Source organism: Oreochromis niloticus, unplaced genomic scaffold (assembly GCF_001858045.2).
Source record: "Oreochromis niloticus isolate F11D_XX unplaced genomic scaffold, O_niloticus_UMD_NMBU tig00008057_pilon, whole genome shotgun sequence".
Taxonomy (NCBI): Eukaryota; Metazoa; Chordata; class Actinopteri; order Cichliformes; family Cichlidae; genus Oreochromis; species Oreochromis niloticus.
Window position 1 is genome coordinate 16189 of NW_020328938.1, and position 20615 is coordinate 36803.

Sequence of the window (20615 nt, forward strand, 5' to 3'; positions counted from 1 at the left end):
CCCCCAAAATATAAAATATTTTTGCAGTTTTTCTTTGACACACTACATTAAAGCTTAAATTAAACTGACTGCTTTCCTTTTCTCTCTCTCTTTGACTCCAGCCATGCTCTCCTTTTGAACTCCCACCACTCTCTACCTGAGCCTTCTCCTCCTCTTTCTGTTGTGCCACTCCCCTGTTCTCTCCTGTCAGACTGGGACCCGGAGCCAGTGTATGTCTGCCCCCTTTGTGCCTGGCTACAACCTGGCAGGGGAGGGCTTTGATGTTCTTACACTTAAGCGAAAGGAGCTTATGTGATTGATGTGAAGACCTACCTCAATTCGAGTGACACCTGTAAACTCTGCCTCAATCCTCAACAAGGCTACAAACTGCAGAAAGTAACTAAACTAATAAATAAACATCAACAAATTAGTTTGACGTACCATTAACATGCTAACACTGGTGATATTTTCAGCTACCAGTCTCTGCTTTGGACTGGCGTGCGTTCAGCCGCTGCAGTTTTCATCTCGAGGACAGTGAACACACCTCCATCAGGTATTCTAGGACTTAAAAACTCAATGTGCCCTGACATGTTTCATATATGCTTCACTTATAGGCATCATAACACTCACACCTCCTACATGAATTCATTTATCAAACCGAATGGTGTTGAATATTTAATAATTGAAAATGCATTTATTTCCTCCTGGAATATTTTGGGGAATTAAACAAAATAATTTCTCTACAGCTCACTGGTCGCAGCATACACCAACCAGAACAGCATCGACTGGAAGGTAGGCAACATTAATGTTGAGTGAAACATGCAAATCATATTATTATTACTGCAAACTGTTGATGTAGTCCTGTAATCATTCCTAGCTCCATGTTTAAAAGAGGGTCCCATGACTGAACATTATAAGGACAATATATAAAAGAACAAAATGAAGCAAAATAACCAGGCAACTACAGTAGAGCCCTACAAACATCATATATACGTGCTTCCCTTTACTGAGGAAGATCAACCCCATGCTTGCTTTAATACACAGTTCAAAGTAAGAAAGAATCACCTGCAATAACATGCACACACCCTGCACTGTAATGTAATGTAAATATAAAACATGGACATAATTTCCTTGTTAAAAAAATGAAGCCAATACATTGAACCTACATTCTATCTGAAGGAACAGTAGATGGTGATAGCAGTTGTTGAAGTGGTAATGTAGAAGTCTATGGGAAAATGGGTTTCTATTTCTCTTCACCTCTGTAAATACTTTTCTGTTGAGTTTATCTGCTCAGTCACTCATTTTTTGTCACATTTAATGATAATAATAATAAAAAGAAAGTAAGTCTACTTTGTAACTCTTGGCCATACTGTACCTTAAAATAGAGGATTATCCATGGAATGAAACTACACACTCACTGGCCAACAACTTGCAATCACAAATCAGTCGCAGAATGTCTGGTTTACAGTCAGGCACACGGTTCCTCATTACATTTGTCTATTTTGCAACTAAATGCTCAACTCTAAGGTTTCTGATTCAAAAGGAGTCCTCAGAAACCAGGATGTGACATCACAATAGCTATGTCAATCTTTTATACTCTCTGTGGTAGCAAGCTTTGTAGCTGCTCTCAATTAAAGGTACCTTTAAGGCCCACTGCAAATAGGTTGAACAACAGGTGAGTGATCATGTTAATTCAATGTGACCCTATAATTCACTTACTGACAATCACAGTTCAAGTAAAAACATAACAAGACTAAATTAATCCAAACTGGTGAAAAGGAGACCATGAGCTGCTCCAATAACCCAACAAATTAGTGGTGATATTCTTATAAAATCTGGTCTAAAGCCCAGAATAGTCATGTGGTGCAGCTAGATTTGTGAGACATGTCCGGAATAAATCATGCAAAGCAAAGAAAGATAAAGTGAGTTAGTATGATAATTGCAAAGGCAGTAGTAATAAGTTAATATTTAGCAGGTATCAGATTAGATTATCATGCTAAAATGTACTTTTAGCACTTAATGTAAAAGTACAGCTGTCAGCGATTGGAATGCTTTATGTTTCGTGGAAGCAGCTCATGCTTTTATTTTTGTTAGGTTGGACTGGATTTAACGAAGTTCAGCAACTTGGAGATTGGAGGAACCAAATCTAAGGCATACACCTTTGCTACAGCCCAAAGCAGAGAGGACCGCTACACCTTCAGCACACATAAAGTCACCTGTAAACATTAGACTTTGAACACTCCTGCAACACAACAGTTTTTAAATGTTTGATGTTTAATTATAATGTATTTTTTTTGTGTTTAGTTACCGTGTGTCCAACAGCCCTCCTCTCAGTGCTGAGTTCAGTAGAGATTTGGCCAGACTGCCAGCTACCTGCAGCTATGCAACCAGAGCCCAGTACAGACGCCTCATAGACACATACGGACACACTATATTCGCCAGGTAATAACATTAATATACACATCATTTTTATTTATTTTTTAATATTCAGAAGTGTATGAATTTTTTTTCAAATATTAATGTTCTTCAGGTTGATCTTGGAGCGCAGTTCAGGCGAGTCACGTCTACACGTACCTGCTTGTCCAGTCTGAATCATAATGAATTATAGACACCCACAGTACCTCTGCCTTGTACAGCTCTGGTCTCCACAGTCATTATTTAGAAGTGGTGGGAGGCAGAGGCTGGACTGGGGAGTTTTCACTCACCAGAAATGACTCCCTGGGCTACCAGAATTGGCTAAAAACCCTCAAGGATCAGCCTGATGTAGTTTGCTACTCCCTAAGACCACTGCATGACCTGGTGCAACAGTCAGCACAAAAAGCAGGACTGAAGGCTGCCATAGAGCAGTACTTAAAAGATAACGCCATCAGTAGATCAAACAACACACAATCTTCCTGTAGCAGCAGGGGTCCCGACCTGGATTCCAAGTGTTGTCCTAAAGAGACTCAGAGGGGAACAGTGACGATAACCATGATCCAAGCCTTTGGTCTGAAAGGAGATTTTTGGGGCAAGACTGAGGGGTGAGTAGTGAACAAGATAAGCTTCAAAGGAAAGACCAATCATAGACATGTATACAGTAATTTTTTCTCCATTTCTTTTGCCATTTCACAGATATGTGAAGATCTACTATGACTACCCTAGGTACCAGACCAATGTGATCCGATCTAACTCCCCCTCCTGGATCACCTTTTACCGTCTGGAAAACGTCAGTACAAAACACTTTTACCTAATTTTGTATCCCCAACAAAAAGTAAAAGCATGGACATTTGAAAAAAAACCAAAGATGAAACAATTTAGAATAATTTCCTTATTTGAAGAAAACAAACAAAACCCTGTTATATCTGTATATTAAAGACATGACTTTAATAACACTCCAACAAATATTAAATTATTATATGAAACACACCTGAAATGCTGTTTTTTTCATTTTTAATTATTGTTGAAACAATAAATGGACACAACATGCATCATCATCAGGCTTCCCCCTTGACACTCATTTCCACTGTTTATACTCACTTTATTAGGTACTTTGCTAGTAATAGCCTGGATCCCAGAACTACCTTAATCATTCATGGCATAGATTTACCCATAAGAACCCACGCCCCTTTACACATTGAGGAAAGTTTCTGTTGAAGTTTCAAAATTGACTCTCCCAGTTGGGTCTTGGCTCTTATTGGTTAAACAGGGTGCTGGAAATGTTCCTCAGAGGTTTTTGGTCCATATTGACATGACAGCATCACAAAGTTGCTGCAGATTTGTCAGCTGCACATCAGTGATGTGAATCTGCTGTTCTACCACATCCCATCAGGCTCTAGTGGAGATCTGGTGACTGTGGAGACCATTTGAGTAAAGCTGAATCATTATCATGCGCAAGAAACCAGCTTGAGATGAATTGAATTTTGTGAGACAACACATTATCGTGGAGGCAGCCTTCATAAGATGGGTACACTGGAATAAAATACAGATAGACATGGTCGGCAACGACACTCAGGTATTCAGTAATACTCATTTGGCACTTAGAGGGTTAGCTGGCAGGAGTTGGACTGGTGTGCTCATCCGCAAGTTCAGCATGTTGTTTGCTCAGAGATGCTTTTCTGCATATCCTGGTTTTAATGAGTGGTTATGCAAGTTATTGTCACCTTCCTATCAGCTCAAAGCAGTCTCATCGTCAGAATCAGCAGATTCAGAATACTTTTAATCTCTGAGGAAATTATGTGGTTACAATTGCTCCAAGACAATAAGAACAGTAAGAGACTGAATTAAATTAAATAATACAATATATTACAAAGTTTACAAAATTGAGAAATAGCTCTACTATATACAAATAGCTCAATTATAAATATCCTGAATATTACAGAGATGAAATATATATGATTGATTTAATTCTGTAAAAAGTGTAAAAAACAACAACAACAACAACAAAAGGCATTTTCACTGAGAAAACTGGATATTTTCTCTTTTTCAGACCACTCTCTGTAACCCCTAGAGATTATTTTATGGGGAAACAATTTCTAAATTACACCATCTGGCATCAACATGCCATATTCAAAGTTACTTAAACTTCAGCAGGATGATGATGTCTAAGTACCTAAATGCACTCCGTTGCTACCATTAGACTGGCTTATTATACAGTTGCATTATTGAGCAGCTGAAAAGGGGGAAAATACTTTAATAACATGCATGCTTAATGATTCTCTGTGTTTACCTCGACAGGCAAGGTTCACTACTTCAAACACAACAATAAGTCTCTCTTGAGAGTCTCTTCATGAGACTTTGTTTGTGTGTCATGTTTTTACAGTTTGAAAATGAATAGCCCGACTACTTAAAGGTTTGGATATTAATTGAAATTGCATGCCTAGGTAGTGATGGAACATGTTTTATAGTGAATAACATAACTTGGTGTATGTCCACACCAAGAGTTTACAAATAAAAAATACAAATATGCAAAAGGAAGTTGATTTATAGGTAATGTATTCATTTCACTGTTGAAAACAAGTAGTAAAAGATTTCAGGTATGTTTACACACAAAGCTGATTCAGGTAATGCCAAACACGTGAGTGACACTAGGAGCAATTAAAGTCCAAGGGCACCTGTGGGTGTATGAAAAACAACTGAAGAAAGGAGTGAAACAGGGACAACAATCAGAGCCGCAATAACAAACGTGACACATTTACCCAGAATGAAGACAGACTTTATATCTAGTGGCTGCAGAACCAACAGTGCATGTCTGCGGGTACATAAAAAACACTTTTGAAGAGTTAACCCACACACAACAACACATCAATTGACCCTTTGGTTTGTGTTGACAATAGTGTTAAAACAAACCCTGGAGAAAAATAGGACATGCAGTGGGCTCGTATCAGGCTGAATTGATAACACCTCTGTTACCGTAAACATTTGTTAATAAATTTGGCATCCGTTCTCTTCTGCTTATCCTCATCGGGGTCATGAGGGTTGGGGCTGGCGCGTCCATAGAGGTAGAGGTGGGGCACACCCCAGCCAGATCGTCAGTCTGTTCATTATTATATTATTATTCACATTATTTATTTAATTATTAATTAAACAAATAGATTTCTCAATGAAGATAAAAAATATACATGGCCCTTGTACTTGTTGAGATTTGAACCAAATCTGCCTGTATGGCATCTCTGTTGGTGGAATTTTGTTTATCTCTTACACATACACAGTTAAATGTATAGTTAAGAGGGCACATAATCTCAAACAGCTTCTCTGCATTGACAATGAAGTTAGTCCAAGGACACTTCCTTAATCCTGGGTCCAATAAGTCATTGTTGGTTAATTTATTACTATGCTAATCTTTGTTGTTTTGGAGCACGTGCACCCATCTTATTTTTTAAAAGCTGTGCTCCTCAGTTTCGTTTTTAACAAATCTTGTTAGTTCGTTGTCCTGCTTTTGTCTGTTGACCAGAATAAAGGAGTATCTAGTGCAGAAACGACAAGGGAGAAAAATGGGACATGCAGTGGGCTCCTATCAGGCTGAACTGATAACACGTCTGTTACCATAAACATTTGTTAATAAATTTGGCATTGGTTAATCTATTCACTTCTGCATATTCTTATCAGGGACACGAGGATGGGGGCTGGAGCGGATCCGAGCTGCCATGGGGCGAACGGTGGGGAAAACCCTGGACAGTACACCAGTCCATTTATTATTTAATTATATTATTAATTACATTTATTATTTAATTATTAATTAAATAAGTATATTTCGCAAAGGAAAAAATATACATGGCTCTAATAATTGTTGAGATTTCTACCAAACTGCATGTGTGGCATCTCTGTTGTGGTTTGGGGGCTGACAGCCTTCTTTCTCTTACATGTACACAGCTAAGTGGGTACATAATCTCAAACAGCTTCTCTGCATTGACAATGAAGTTATTCCAAGGACACTTCCTTAATCCTGGGTCCAATAAGTCATTGTTGGTTAATTTATTATGATGCTTATCTTTGTTGATTTGAGCATGTGTACCCATCTTATTCTTTAAAAGCTGTGCTCCTCAGTCTGTTTTTGAACAAATCTTGTTGGCTCATTGTGCTGCTTTTGTCCGACTTGCGTCATTGACAGAGAACTGCAACATTTTGTAAAAGGTAGAAAACATTTTTTTAAATGTTACACAAAGTTATTGTTAATTTTATTTTAATTAGACAGAGATTTAAGATTCAAAGAAAAAAAAGAACAATACAGCAGAGAGCATGAATACGTTTAGAAGCCGACAGCTTAAAGACTCAGTCTATTCTTGGAACCTGTGTATACTTGTATTGTATATGTGTTTTGTGATTTTATTTCTTATTGTGTCTTCTTTTAAGCCAAGATCATTTTACATGTGAAATGTATTTTTAGGTATAATCCTTAGAAGTAAACAAATTCTACCACCAGTACTGGACGTATTCCAACTTCTCAGACGAGTTGGAATCAAGCAGCATGTTGTGAGGAATCACATCAGATGTGATGCCAGTGCACACAAACAAAAGTGTTTTCCTCTAAATAGCATTGTATGTGAACAAAACATTTTAATGGCAAGAGAAAAATGGCATTTTTTGTGCAGTGAGTAACTAAACAAACTATATTTTCCAGAGAGTTGATTCTGTTCATCCGATCACAGAATTTTAAGTGGGAGAAACATGTCCTCACCCAACCAACTGACTTTTTCAGTCTCAGCTGACCACAGGTTTATCCAAGCTCATAATATTATGCAAATCTTATCCTTCATCAAGTATCATATCAGATCAGGTAATAACATTCTTTAAATTCATTGCACCAGGTAATAAAGGGGGACATATCATAGACTTAAGAGTTATGCAAATCGTTAATTCACACACTGTTGTCTCCTGTACTGTTTATAAGGTCGGGGAAACCTGCAGTCAGCTGAGGCTGCATGTTTGCAAACATTTGGAGATCTTTACTTTACTGAGAATCACCTGCTGTTGAAATGATGATCACTTATGTCTTTATCTCTCTCTCTCTCTCTGTTTGTCCAAAATATCAGTCTTTTTCACTGCAACTATGCTGTCTTATTCAACCCCACCTCCTCTCTACCTGAGCCTCCTTCTCTTTCTGTCCTGCAACTCCCCTGTTCTTTCCTGTCAGACTGGAAACTACGTCCAGTGCAAGGCTGCTCCTTTTATACCAGGTCACAACCTGGTGGGGGAGGGATTTGACGTAGTCACTCTGCGACGAAAGGGAGCCTATATGATTGATGTGGATACCTACTTCACCCCAAGTGAAACATGTACTCTCTGCTCCAACCCGCTTCAAGGCAACGTGCTGCAAAAAGTAACTAAAGATGCAACAACAAAGAGCCATTTGAACAGTAGCACACACTTTATGTGTACATGTTCATGATCTGTCTTCATTTTCAGCTGCCAGTCTCTGCAGTGGACTGGCGTGCATTCAGCCGATGCAGTGCTGACATTTACAGGAGTGCCCACAGCTCTGTTAGGTATAGTCTTATACATTTTTATCATTGCTTAAAATTAATGCATGCTTTCCAAAGACAAATGTGCACAGTTAAATTGTGTTGTTTATACTCAGGCTGAACTGAGAACGCATCAGTTACCATGAAAAACAGCTGTGACAACTGAGCATCTTTTGGCTCAGCCGTTGACTCGCTATCTAAAGATTTCCATCTAATTAAAGCTCATTCAGTCTTTGGCAATGATGAAATGAAAAGTCACACCCATTTAATAGTAAGCATTTTGATTGCTAAACACCTTCTCTGGCCTAAATTCTCTTCATCATAATATTCACAGCTGAAAGTCTAGTTACAATAACAGGTGTTCATCTGTAAATACTAACTTTGGCAAACTGTTTAAAATCATTAAAATTAACTTTGAAATCAATCTGTAAAAGTTTACAGTGATTGTTTACTTTGAATTGTATTCACAGCTCTCTGGTTGACACTTACACCTCCCAGGACAGTACTGACTGGAAGGTAGGGCACATTTTACTGTACTAATGACATATTTTACATGCATCTTGGTGCAGTAATCACGCCTTCACAAGACTGCCACCTTGTGACCAAAAATGAAATGTACCTTTTGCCATCAAATTGAGAACCAATGTTCTGAAAAGAAATCAACGAAGTACACATTTACTCTCATACACTTCAACATCCCAAGACAATATTTATTTGACCCAAGTGGGAAAATTACACAATAAATTTATATTATGTTCAAACATGAGGCCATGTTTGAACATAAATTAGGATCTGGACAAATACATCACAAAATGTCTCAGTACTGGCGAGCTAAAATGTGGAAAAAATCAATCACTTCTGTAAAGTCCCGTATTTGACCACACATTAATCATTTGTCTCATTTATTATAACAGGTTGGCCTAAATTTAGAGAAGTTTGTGGCTGCTAGCCTGGATGTGGGAGGAACGCAATCCACTGCCTATAACTTTGCTTCAAAAAGGACAAAAGAGGACCGCCACACCTTCAGCACACACAGGGTCACCTGCAACCATTACATGTAGGCTGTGAATAACTCAGAATACTCACATAAATTCAGGTTATTCTGTAATCGTGGTTTGAAAAGCTTCTGTTGAGATCATTTACTAATCTGTCTCTTTGTGTCCAGTTACCGAGTATCAGACAGACCGCCTCTCAGCCCTGAGTTCAGCTCGGCTGTAGCTAAGCTACCAAGATGCTACAACAGCTTCACCAGAGCTCAGTACAGTCAGCTCATACACACCTATGGCACGCACTACATCCGCCAGGTTAAAACACACACACTGTGAATTACCTTATTTAAAAATAATTAAAACAAAATTATTTATAACAACAACTTTGCACCACATTACAGGTTCACCTTGGTGGTCGACTGAGGCGAGTCACAGCTGCACGAACCTGTCTGTCCTCACTGAACGGACTCACCTCAAATCAGGTTCATACATAAAGTTCCTTATTTATATAATGCAAAATCACAACAACAGTTGCCTCAAGGCACCAGCTATTTTTTGTGCAGAACTAACTAAACAGTGTATTAATGTAACAATGAAAATAATACGTACATGAGAATACAAACTTTGCTTTAGTCAAATTTTAATTTTTATATAAATATTCTCAGCTTGAACCTGTTAAGCAGAACATGAGCAGACAAAAAGAATAAAATAAATTAAAAACATAGCTCTATTTTCTGTTTTCTACATTGTAGAGGGTGACTTTGCCTCTAAACAGGAAAATGAGCACAGTCAGATTCAGCGGGTGCGGGAACCCTAAAATAGGTTGTCGTGGCTCAGCATAGGGAAAAGAATCACAATTTTCATTGTGGGATCCAGCAGATTTTTTAGTGTACAGGCTGTGATCAGTTGACCTGCGGCTCTGAGATTTATTACTCTTTGTGAATGTACACAACTGAATTCAAAATGTCAGCGGATATTTCATGAGTTGTCTTGGCTGATTGAGGCCTGGAGTTGGACAGCCCTGCTTTAAATCCATCACAGTACAGCAAACTAACCTGTTTATCCTGCACTAAACTGCAGAGTGTTTTCATGCAGTATTTAAATAATACCATTAATCTACCTCAGTTTGTTTGCAGCATGCTTCACAATATGAAAAAACATATTTTCACATGTACAGACCCAATATCAGATTTACAAACATGACAACTTGTAAGGACGCGTAACTTTAAAGTCCAGTTTATCAAGCATCACTTAGCAGTCCTTACCTTTCAGTCTAACTTTTCTTCTTCCTCTCCTGTCCTGTCTTTTTATCTTTCTCCATCTCTGAGTGTTGTGCCAAAAAACAAACAAACCAAAAGTAAAATAAAAACCACCGGCCCACTTTAACTCCTGACTCTGGCACACGGTTTTGCCTCTTTCATCTCTTTTTTTGGAACATGGTGATTAATACAGGACTGAATTTCATGTGTTACAGTTCAGGCTCAAGTCTGTTTAATGTTTGAAAGCTTGCATTGATGTAAAATAATAGCTCTCCTGAAATATATCAAACAATATATCTGTTTTGAAAATGTACAGAGTAGAAAATACAGATATTTGTTGACATTTTCTTTCCCTTCTTGTCCTGCAGGTCCACTCCTGTTTGTCGCTGGGTTTCTCTGTCGGCTTGGGAAAGAGCCAACTATCTGGTAACAGAGACTCTTGCAACAAGGTCCTACAAAACCAGGGTCTCTCTGTTACATACAGCTCTGGACTCTACCAACACTACACAGAGGTGGTAGGAGGCAATGGTTGGTTGGGAGAGTTTGCACTCACGCGTAATGACTCCCTTGGTTTTCTAACTTGGCTGAAGACACTGAAGGATCACCCAGATGTTGTTTCCTACTCCCTTCGGCCAATCTACGAGCTGATGACAAATGATGCGCAAAAGACAGGGATGAAAGCTGCCATTGAGCAGTACTTAGAGGACAATGCTGTGAAAAAATCACCCAGTGAGCCAAACTGTGGTTCAAACGTTCCTAATCTGGCTTCCAACTGCTGTCCTCTGCAAGCCTGGAGGGGGACGCTAAGGGTTACCATTGTGCGAGCCTGGGACCTGAAAGGAGATCCAACTGGCCAGACCGAGGGGTGAATAGACTGTGGTCAGGGATTACAATTTGGAGGTGGTACATCAAGCAGACTTAATAATTCTTCTGTTGCTCTTCTTTCTTTGCTTCTACACACAGCTATGCAAAAATGTGGTTTGGCTCCATCTATCGGCAGACTAATTGGATTCGGTCAAACAATCCCCGGTGGAACGCTTATTATGATCTGGGCAAGGTCAGTAAACCCTCATTATAGATAATCATAAGTCTTTTGACCTCTCAGTCGGCAGAGTTTATGTACTTTTCAAACTTAAAACTTATCAAGAGTTCAGATTGTTGTGGTTTGTCCCAATCAAAGTCATAAATGCCAAAGAAGGGACGATACTTTTGTAGCTAAACTGACAGCAAAAGGATTACCTTACATTAATCCAAATAACCAAACTCTACTACCAAACTTATCTTTTCAAGTTGTAGTTGCTGTAAAACCTGTAAAACTGCTGTAACAACAAATTTTGTGATACAGTGTAAACAATGACTTGGCAAGCAATAAAAGTAATATCAGCTATGTAGTGGTTTTGGACAAATTTGCTACAGTTTTTACTGTAATACTAAAATGCTGAAGGCAACTGAGCACAACACTTCTGCAATACTTACAACCCACTCATTTTGTTAAAAGGCTCCATGTGGAGCCTGCCTTAAATGTCTTCTGCTGCAATAAGTTCAAGTATCAAGTATTCCACTATTCACAGAGCCATTCTTCAGCTAACCATAACTATATAGGTACTTGTTAGATGGTTTTACAGCCAAACAAAAATAATTCGGGGGATGGGCCTATAATAGTTATCATAAACTGATTAAATCTGTCAAACATCTTAGGAGAAAAGAAAGTGATGTGCGACTGCCCCCCAAGAATTCACCAGTGTGTCTCTAACACAGATTCATTTTAAATCATTTTAAATTTTCCAATCTGAATTTTAAAAAATGTAAAATATGATTTTAACAAATATTTTATGAATTTGTCCAAATGTCCTTATTACTGTTTATAATTCACAAACCTAAAATAAAAATTGGAAGGATAAAAATTAAAAATCTTGTTTGATTAATTTTCTTATGAAGGTGGACACACACTCTGGTTTGAAGGTTGAAGTTTGGGACAAGGACGTAACGTATGATGACTTTCTGGGATCATGTGTCAAGTATCTTCAGCAGGGGACACACACATTTACCTGCCCAGCTAAAAGAGGCGGTTTTGAGGTCCGGTACACTCTGACATGTGACCCTCATCTGGCTGGAGACCGGTGTAACAGTTACAAACCATCTGCAAAATAACAAATGTATTTTGAGTGTTAAGCTGTGGATATCCCACACCTACTGTGGCCAGTACAATCTTGTTTCCATAAAAGCGTAAAAGAGTTCACCACTCTGTCAAAAACTGGCTGAGTACAGAGTTCAACTATTTAGGATTAATGGTGTTTAAAAGAGCTGAAGGCAAAAGACAAAGAAAAGAAAGCCGAGGACAGGAGTGGATTCTGGAGCAGACTGCTGAGAAAAAACTGACCCAGCAGCATCTTCTTCCTTCCCCGTCTCTCCACCTTTCTTTCACCCCATCCTTCTTCTCTCTCTCTCTCTCATCTTCTCTACCCTCACCTCTCACCTTTAACCCACTTTCTCTTTCACCGTCCCTCTCCTCCTAAAAATCCCCCCAAACTTTACTTGGGACGTTTGTTTGTTTTTTAAAAACTTTATTCTGAATACATGTACTTAAATACACAAATAAAACTGCCATAACTTGATGAGACCTCATGTTGCCTGCTTCTTTTCTTGTGTGTCTGTGGATGTAAAACAGTAACACACTTTCTGCTCTGTCTGTCTTTAATTGCAAATAAATGCAATATATCTTCATTTAAAAATGCAGTGCAAAAAACTTCTGCTCTAAATCTTTTTTTAGCAGAAAGCTTTTTTTTTGCCCCTTCTTGATTTCTTACGTTTTAACATGTTTGTTACACTTACATGTTTCCGATTTCAAATGTTAACACAGATGGTCAGAGTAAATACAGATTGTAGTTTTTTAAATGATGATTTCATTTAGTTTGGGGAAAAAGCTCTCCAACTTTACCTCATGTGAAAAAGTAATATCCTTCTAAACCTAATAAGTGGTTTTGTTATTGAGCAAGAGCTGCAATCAAGCATTTGCAATAACTGGTGATGAGTGTTTTACAGCACTGTGGAGGAATTTTGGTCCACTCTTCTTTGCAGAATTGTTTTAATTCGGCCACTTTTTCTAGCATAGGCTGGGTTTTTAAGGTCATGCTAAATCATCTCAATCTGATTCCAGTCTGCACTTTGACCAGGCCAAAACCTCCATTTTGTTTTTTGCGCCATTCAGACATGATCTTGCTGCTGTGTTTTGCATTATTGTCCTGGTGCACTTGAGCTTCAGGGCACATTAAATGAGACAAGTGAGGCCTTCAGGTTTTCCACATTTTCTGGATAATGGGCCTCATCGTGGTTCGATTCCCAAAGCGTTTGAAATGCCTTTGTAACCCTTTCCAGACTGATAGTGTTCAGTGTTTCTTAGCTGTTTCTTTAGATGTCCATGATGTTGCTTTCTGAGATCTTGTAGTCAACGTCACTTTGTCAGACACGTTCTAGTTAAGTGATTTCTTGACTAAAATATTCTGGCCATATTCCAGCCTGGGTGTTGCTCTAGTTAACTCCTCGTTGGAGGGGAGAGGGAGGGGAAACAGGAGGACAAAGGAAGGCGGGAACAACTGAGCTGTAGTGCTTTTTTTTCACTGTGCAATATTTGCAATATTTTTTTTGTGATATTCGACTGTGCAATAGACTCAGTCAAATGTGCAATCCACTGGTATTCCTATTTAACCCTATTATATATTCTGTATTTATATATGTGTATATATGGTATATTTATGCTCATATCTTTACTCTCATTCCCCTTTATTTGGTATTCCAACTCTGTAACATGCAACTTCTGTCGGTGCTGTGCTACTGGAAACGGAATTTCCCGGAGGAACCCACCCGAGGGATTAATAAAGTTTCATCTAATCTCTAATCTAATCTATACTTCAGTCTGGTATGAAGGTGTCTGTTTTGCAGAAGTCGAGTTTTTCTTGGTTTGCAATCTTGCAGTCCATTCCTGTGCAGGCTTCTAGTGATTGTCTTCTTCGAGACTACAATTCCTGACTTGACTAAGTTATTCACTCGTGTCTTAGCATTTTTTATTAGTCTTTAAACACATCTCTTACTAGTTTTCTTTCCAGAGTCTTTGAACTCTCTCCATTCCTGCCTCTGCCAGGCTTGTTCTGTACTGTGTGGCTCTCTTTGAATTTCTTCTCACTCCAGTTTGTCACACTTGGAAACATTGCGAAAACTTTGTATATCTTCTCCTGCTTTGTTAGCATCAACAATTCTTTTTCTCAAGTCTAAACTGATTTTGTTTGTTTTTGGCATGATGCTTTGTCGAGTGACAGCTCGAACTTTTACCTTTTATACTGTTGGGTAAAAGTTTTAACTTGATTTTAAAAGCTTTGCACATTACAAAGTTCAAGCACATCATTGCCCAGCTCAATGAAAAGGAACCTTTTTTGTGGGGCAAATAATATTGACACCAGTCATTTTGTGTTTTTCTGAAATTATTCTGTTATTGTGTACAAAATATTAAAAAAAAATAAGCTATAGGGAAATCCTCTACTTGAAAATCCTGTTTAAAAAAAGCACTTGGGACAATTGTGTTGGTGACAGCTTTTGTTATAATATTAATAATATTTATATGAATATGGGATACTGTTACATGTCTGCATAGACTTTTGTGGAATATGGAGACACTCCTGGCATTATATGAGCAAAGTGAGACCCATTTTTTTGGGTTCATGGAGATGAGTGTGAAGACCCAAACAATCCCTGTCAGTGATGGAGAAGCTTTGAAGAAAACATTTGGTAAAAAGTTCACCAGCATGAAGGAAATGAAGTTCTCAAACTTTCCTTAGGAGGACCCCAGCACGCCTGCTTAAAGAAAAGTAAGTGTGCTGATGTGGATGCTTGCAGCGACTGCTGTATAGAGGCCATCCTGCTACACATGAAACACATCAGTGTCATAATTGTTATTTTAGTCACGTGTTTGTTTATTATCCTCATTGTTTTATCAGGGACTGTCTGCAAACATCTCAGAGAGAGGAGACACCAGCATCTGAACAGAGACTCAAACCAGCAACCTGCAGCTCCCTGCTTGGCTGCTCCACTTTTCTCCTCACTCATGTTGCCCACCAGTGATTTCTAGCTGCCCACACACACAGCAGGCTAGAATATGCGCTGAGCCTCAGCACCATGGTTGCAATACTTGGACATGTTTTCTTTATTACAGTTTTTTCTGAATGCTTAAACCCTAACTGTGATTCTTATAGCACAATTTCTAAAACTATCAATACTTATAGCAAAACCACTCACTGAGTTTGCAAAACTAAAAGCACAAACACTGCTTTGCACTCAGTTTGCCATTTTGTAAGACACACTTTGCAGAACTTTAAACACAACTCACTGCTTACACTCAATTACCAAATTTTCAACACACTCCTAGCAAAACTATACACATTTATGGCCATTATTTACACTATTTTGCCAACTGTCTGGCACACTTTCACAAGTGAAAACTTTTTTTAGATAATTAGTTCACTTTGCAATCAGCCTAAGCACTATGAATAAGCTACAGGTAAGCTCTGTGTGTGGAGTACAATGGAGGGAGCAGGAAGAGTGAGAAGTAGAGGAGGCCGAGGAAGAGGACGTGGAGGGGAAGAAGTAGGATGAAGAGGACGACAAGGACAAGGAGGAGCAAGAGGAGGACGAGGAGGGGGGAGAGGAAGGGTAAGAAGAGTAAGAAATAGAATTGCTGATGACATCAGAGCTACAATAGTGGACCATGTAATCAACCATGGAGTGACCCTGAGGGAAGCTGGCCAACGGGTTCAGCCTAACTCAAGCCGCTACACTGTAGCAAGCATCATAAGGACATTTTGAAATGACAGTTGGTTAGTACAGTCACTTTGCACTAAGACTTGTAGCACTGCCATGCTAATGAGAAACACAACAATAGCATAGATGTAAAAATACTGAAATTGTTACTTTACAGAATTGCTAGACAACCAGATGCTGGGGGCAGAGGAAGCATGTTCACTGCAGACCAAGAAACCCATATAGTCAATATGGTGATTGCAAATAATCCTATACTTGGAAATTTTTTATTTTTTTTTTATTTAACCTTTATTTAACCAGGAATGTCCCATTGAGATTAAAAACCTCTTTTTCAAGGGAGTCCTGGCCAAGAGGCAGCACATTTCCAAACAAATACATACAAACAAACAAGATTAAAAATTACACAAAACAATTACACATTATTGAGGCAGTCTGTAGGCCTTTGAGTTTAGTTTTAAAAACATTTAAAGACAACAATTCAGTCAGTTTCCAGTCTTTCTGTAACAGGTTCCATGAAAAAGGCGCAGAGTGGACAAAGGCTTTCTTACCCAACTCTGTGCGGACAAGGGGAACAGACAGCAGCAGCTGATCATTTGAACGCAAGGAGTAAGAACCACTATTTGTCCTTGTGACCAAAGTACAAATATAAGGAGGCAACAATCCAAGAATAGCTTTGTAAATAAAAGTGTACCAATGCCCCTGTCTTCTAATGGCCAAAGAAGGCCAATTTACTCTTAAGTACAAGTCACAATGATGGGTCAGATATCTACAATTGGTGATAAACCTCAAGGAAGCATGATACATCGTGTCCAACATTAGAAGACATGAAGAAGAAGCATTCATATACAGAATGTCACCATAATCTAACACAGATAAAAAGGTTGCAGTGACAAGACGTTTTTTTACTGCAAAAGAAAAACACTGTTTATTACGGAAAAAAAAAACAAAGTTTCAGCCTCAGTTTCTTTACAAGTCTCTCTATATGTGGTTTAAAGGTAAAGGAGTCATCTATCCAGACACCAAGGTATTTATATTCATGAACTATCTCTATGACATTTCCTTCAAGGGTGGACACCACTGGAATAGGCTCTGGGACCTTCTTTGACTTAGAAAACAACATTAGCTTAGTCTTGTCAGCATTGAGAACTAATTTTAGCTGGATAAGTGAATGCTGGAAAGCAACAAAGGCTTTCTGTAAGGTTTCAATGGCCTGAGTAAGAGATGATCCATAGCAGTAAATAACTGTATCGTCAGCATAAAAATGCAAATTTGTGTCTGAGACATTTTGACCCAAGTCATTGATATATAAAAGAAACAAAAGGGGACCCAAAACTGAGCCCTGTGGCACCCCCTTGTGGACAGCAACAAATTTAGAACAAAGACCAAACACTTGTGTTTGTTTTGATGTGTGTGAATAAAAACCAGTACTTGAAATTTGGATCCCTCTATGCTTACGGATCTATGACAAAAGTATGAGCTCAAACTGACATGGCCTACCTTGTGCACAGAGAAAGCAAAAGTCAGATGTGTTTTGTATTCATACCATCAGTGTGCAGTTGCCACATTGTGTGCTTAGTAGATGATGGCTTGTGTGTACTGTTTGATACGGAAACACCATTTTTACGAAGGTGTGAAGAGTTAATCTAGCTGTGTTCGCTTTTGCAAGAGAACTACAATGTTTTGATAATTGGGTGACAGGTTTTCTTATTTGTGTGTAGAGTTTTGCAAAAATAGCCAATAGTTACAAAAAATGTGCTTAAACAATCAGAAAAAACTGTAAATAATGAACCAGACCCCAAAAGGTAAACAGCTGTTATTGCTAGGCAACGGGAGCAGCATTTGGTGATGCAGCACCTGACATTCCTGACAATGTGGGCGGAGCATGCATGAAATGGAATGTTTAGTAGAACTGTGCAACACAAGCACTTAGTTACAGCATTTTTCATTGTATCCAGACACGGCTAGAGACACATCTACAGCAGCATCTCTGTGCAGGACAAACGACAGTTGACGAAAAAAAAACCATTGAAAACTTCCCTTCTCCACAATACGTTGGTTTCTTTGTTTAAAGGGCCAAAATGAATCAAGGGAGATCAAGAAGAGGCTTGGTGAGTGCTTCACCATACGCTACAGTACAGTCTGAGCTGACTAACCTACGAGAAGAATTTCAAACAATACAGGCTGAAAATGTCAAATTAAAAGAAGAGGCAGAAAAATCAAGAGGAGAAGCTAAAAATTCAAAGTTTGAAACTGAAATAGTATTGAAGGAATTACTGCATGTAAGTCTAAAACTTAAAGGAGAGAAAATGGGAAAACAACAGGCAGAACATGAGAATGAAAATATCAAGAAAGAAGTGTTTGAAGCTCAAAAAGCATTGGAGGAAGAGAAAACCACAGCACAAGAAGCCAAAGATAAATATCAAACTACAAAGAAGGAGGCAGAAAATGTGATGCAGGAATTACAGGAGGTGCAGAAAGCTTTTGAAGAGGAAAAAAGGAAAATGCAGTTGGCAACACAAGAGGCTGAAAATGCAATGGCTGAAGCTGAAATACTAAGAAAGGAATTACTGCATGTAAAGCAAGAACTTGAAGAGGAGAAAAAAGGTAAACATGAGGCAGAAAATGAGAGTGAAAATATCAAGAAAGAATTGTTGGAAGCTCAAAAAGTGTTGGAGGAAGAGAAAATTAAACTACAGGAAGCAAAGAAAGAAATGGAAGATACAAAGAGTTACACTCAAAACATGAAGAAGAACTTGCTGGAAACACAAGAAGCTCTAGAAAAAGAGACACATGGAAAATGGGAGGCAAAACAGGAAAGTGAAACTCTGAAGAAGGAACTGATGAAAGTGCAAGAAGAACTTGCAGAAGAGAAAGTTGAGGTGAAGGTATTCAAGAAAGAAATGACAGGCTCTGAGGTGACCAAGAAAGACTGCAAAGATGCACTTAAAGAAATAAAAAAGCACAAAAAGGAAGCTAAAGAGCTCCTCAAACAGAAAGGGAAACTGGCCAAACAGCAGCTGAAAGAAAAATTTAAAGACGCCGAGGAGCAGCTAAAAAAAACCTTAAAAGAGCTGAAGGCAAAAGACAAAGAAAAGAAAGCCGAGGACAGGAGTGGATTCTGGAGCAGACTGCTGAGAAAAAACTGACCCAGCAGCATCTTCTTCCTTCCCCGTCTCTCCACCTTTCTTTCACCCCATCCTTCTTCTCTCTCTCTCTCTCATCTTATCTACCCTTACCTCTCACCTTTAACCCACCTTCTCTTTCACCGTCCCTCTCCTCCTAAAAATCCCCCCAAACTTTACTTGGGACGTTTGTTTGTTTTTTAAACCTGTGGATGCAAATATAACTGCGATCCAGAAACCTCTGCTGGGTTATTTCTCATTTAAAACAGGAAGTGGTGAACTGAAAAACCAACCAGTGGTCTGAATAACATGGATTTGAAATACATTTTGGCAGGTCTGCACTGAGACAAAAAAGGAGCCTTGGCCTTTTAATTAAAAGAGTTCTAATAAATCATGACAATTTTACAAATAAAGCAAGCTATCCTCATAATGCTTTACTTGGATTCTTGCAAATAAGAATCCAAATTTGCCAGAGGTGGCCCACACATGGGCCAGCACAAGGCCGGATGCAGACACACTGGTGGTCCTGACGGCTGACGAATTCCCCTCCATCAGCCGTCATGTCATCTTCTGCCCCTCCTTTGCGGGGAAGATGGAGCCCCCGTTGTCATTGTCTCACCACATCCCGGCTCATTCCTGTGGCTTCATCGGAGTCAGCTGACCTCGGGTTGGCAACCTTGGACTCTCCAGTGAGTAGAACGGACTCTGCCATTTCGGTTAATTCTGTCACAAAGGACTTGAGGTTGGTGACTGTTACTCCCGTGCCTACTGGGACTGTCAAGACTGCAGACAGCATTACTGATTCCACAGGGGTTAATGACTTAAAGATTCCCAAATTTCCTAAGAATAAAATTTTTTAGACTAATAAATCTGGGGAGAGGGGTGTTACATCTAGCATTTCCAGGCCAGCTGTTGTGTTTGTTTCTGGTGCAGCTGCCACGGAAGATGTGTGTTCAGAGCCGGGGATAATAAAGAAACATGTTTAGTTCCTGAGTCAGATCTTAGGTTGGAATAACTATGTTTCTAAAGAACTAAACAATGATATGGCAGCTCCTAATGCTGCTACTCTCGTTGCATTCTTTGTTCATGAGCCAGCCAAACTGTACCCAACTTATTGTGTGAATGACTCAATCCCCTAAAAGATTGTTTGCTGTGCTGAACAAAAAGCATTGTCAAGGATGGCTAACATTACACATGAACCTATGCTCTCTAAGGACTGTTTTGCTCCCCAGTCGTTTTGAGACTGCAGCTTTACCCGTGGTTACTCCTGAGTCATCTCCTCTGTGTATTTCTGTTCCTGCTCTCAGGGTGGCCGTGCTCCGGCCTTTCCCTGCACCCGTTCCAGGGCAGCGCCTCGGGTGAAGGTGGCCGGGGTCCTGCTGGTGCCTGCTGTCACGGTTCTGGGTCCGTTGGACCCAGTATTTTGAGTTTATTATATTTTGGTTTACTTTTGCATTATGGATTGTTTCTTATGTTTCTCTGGCACTTTGTGTTTCAGTTATCTTGGTGTTTTGGATTTTC

The 20615-nt window shown here is 39.1% G+C and overlaps 2 protein-coding genes and 1 long non-coding RNA gene across 3 annotated transcripts; all 3 read left to right on the forward strand.

Moving 5' to 3' along the window:
* The first annotated feature begins 301 nt into the window (after positions 1–301).
* Positions 302–3302, forward strand: LOC109201075 (uncharacterized). Its single transcript, XR_003218461.1, has 7 exons — positions 302–375; positions 453–532; positions 726–771; positions 2074–2197; positions 2284–2421; positions 2510–2999; positions 3091–3302. It is a non-coding gene; the product is annotated as an uncharacterized LOC109201075 (long non-coding RNA).
* A 3078-nt stretch (positions 3303–6380) lies between these two features.
* On the forward strand, positions 6381–12330 carry LOC109201077 (perforin-1-like). Its single transcript, XM_019356617.1, has 10 exons — positions 6381–6588; positions 7488–7774; positions 7861–7940; positions 8387–8432; positions 8831–8973; positions 9082–9220; positions 9307–9387; positions 10533–11029; positions 11128–11221; positions 12103–12330. Exons 2-10 carry the CDS (start codon positions 7505–7507, stop codon positions 12313–12315), a joined length of 1563 nt encoding a protein of 520 aa, XP_019212162.1. The 5' UTR covers positions 6381–6588; positions 7488–7504; the 3' UTR covers positions 12316–12330.
* A 5459-nt stretch (positions 12331–17789) lies between these two features.
* Positions 17790–19185, forward strand: LOC109201076 (trichohyalin-like). Its single transcript, XM_019356616.2, has one exon. The coding sequence runs from the start codon at positions 18051–18053 to the stop codon at positions 19116–19118; it is 1068 nt and encodes a 355-aa protein (XP_019212161.2). The 5' UTR covers positions 17790–18050; the 3' UTR covers positions 19119–19185.
* The last annotated feature ends 1430 nt before the right edge of the window (positions 19186–20615 follow it).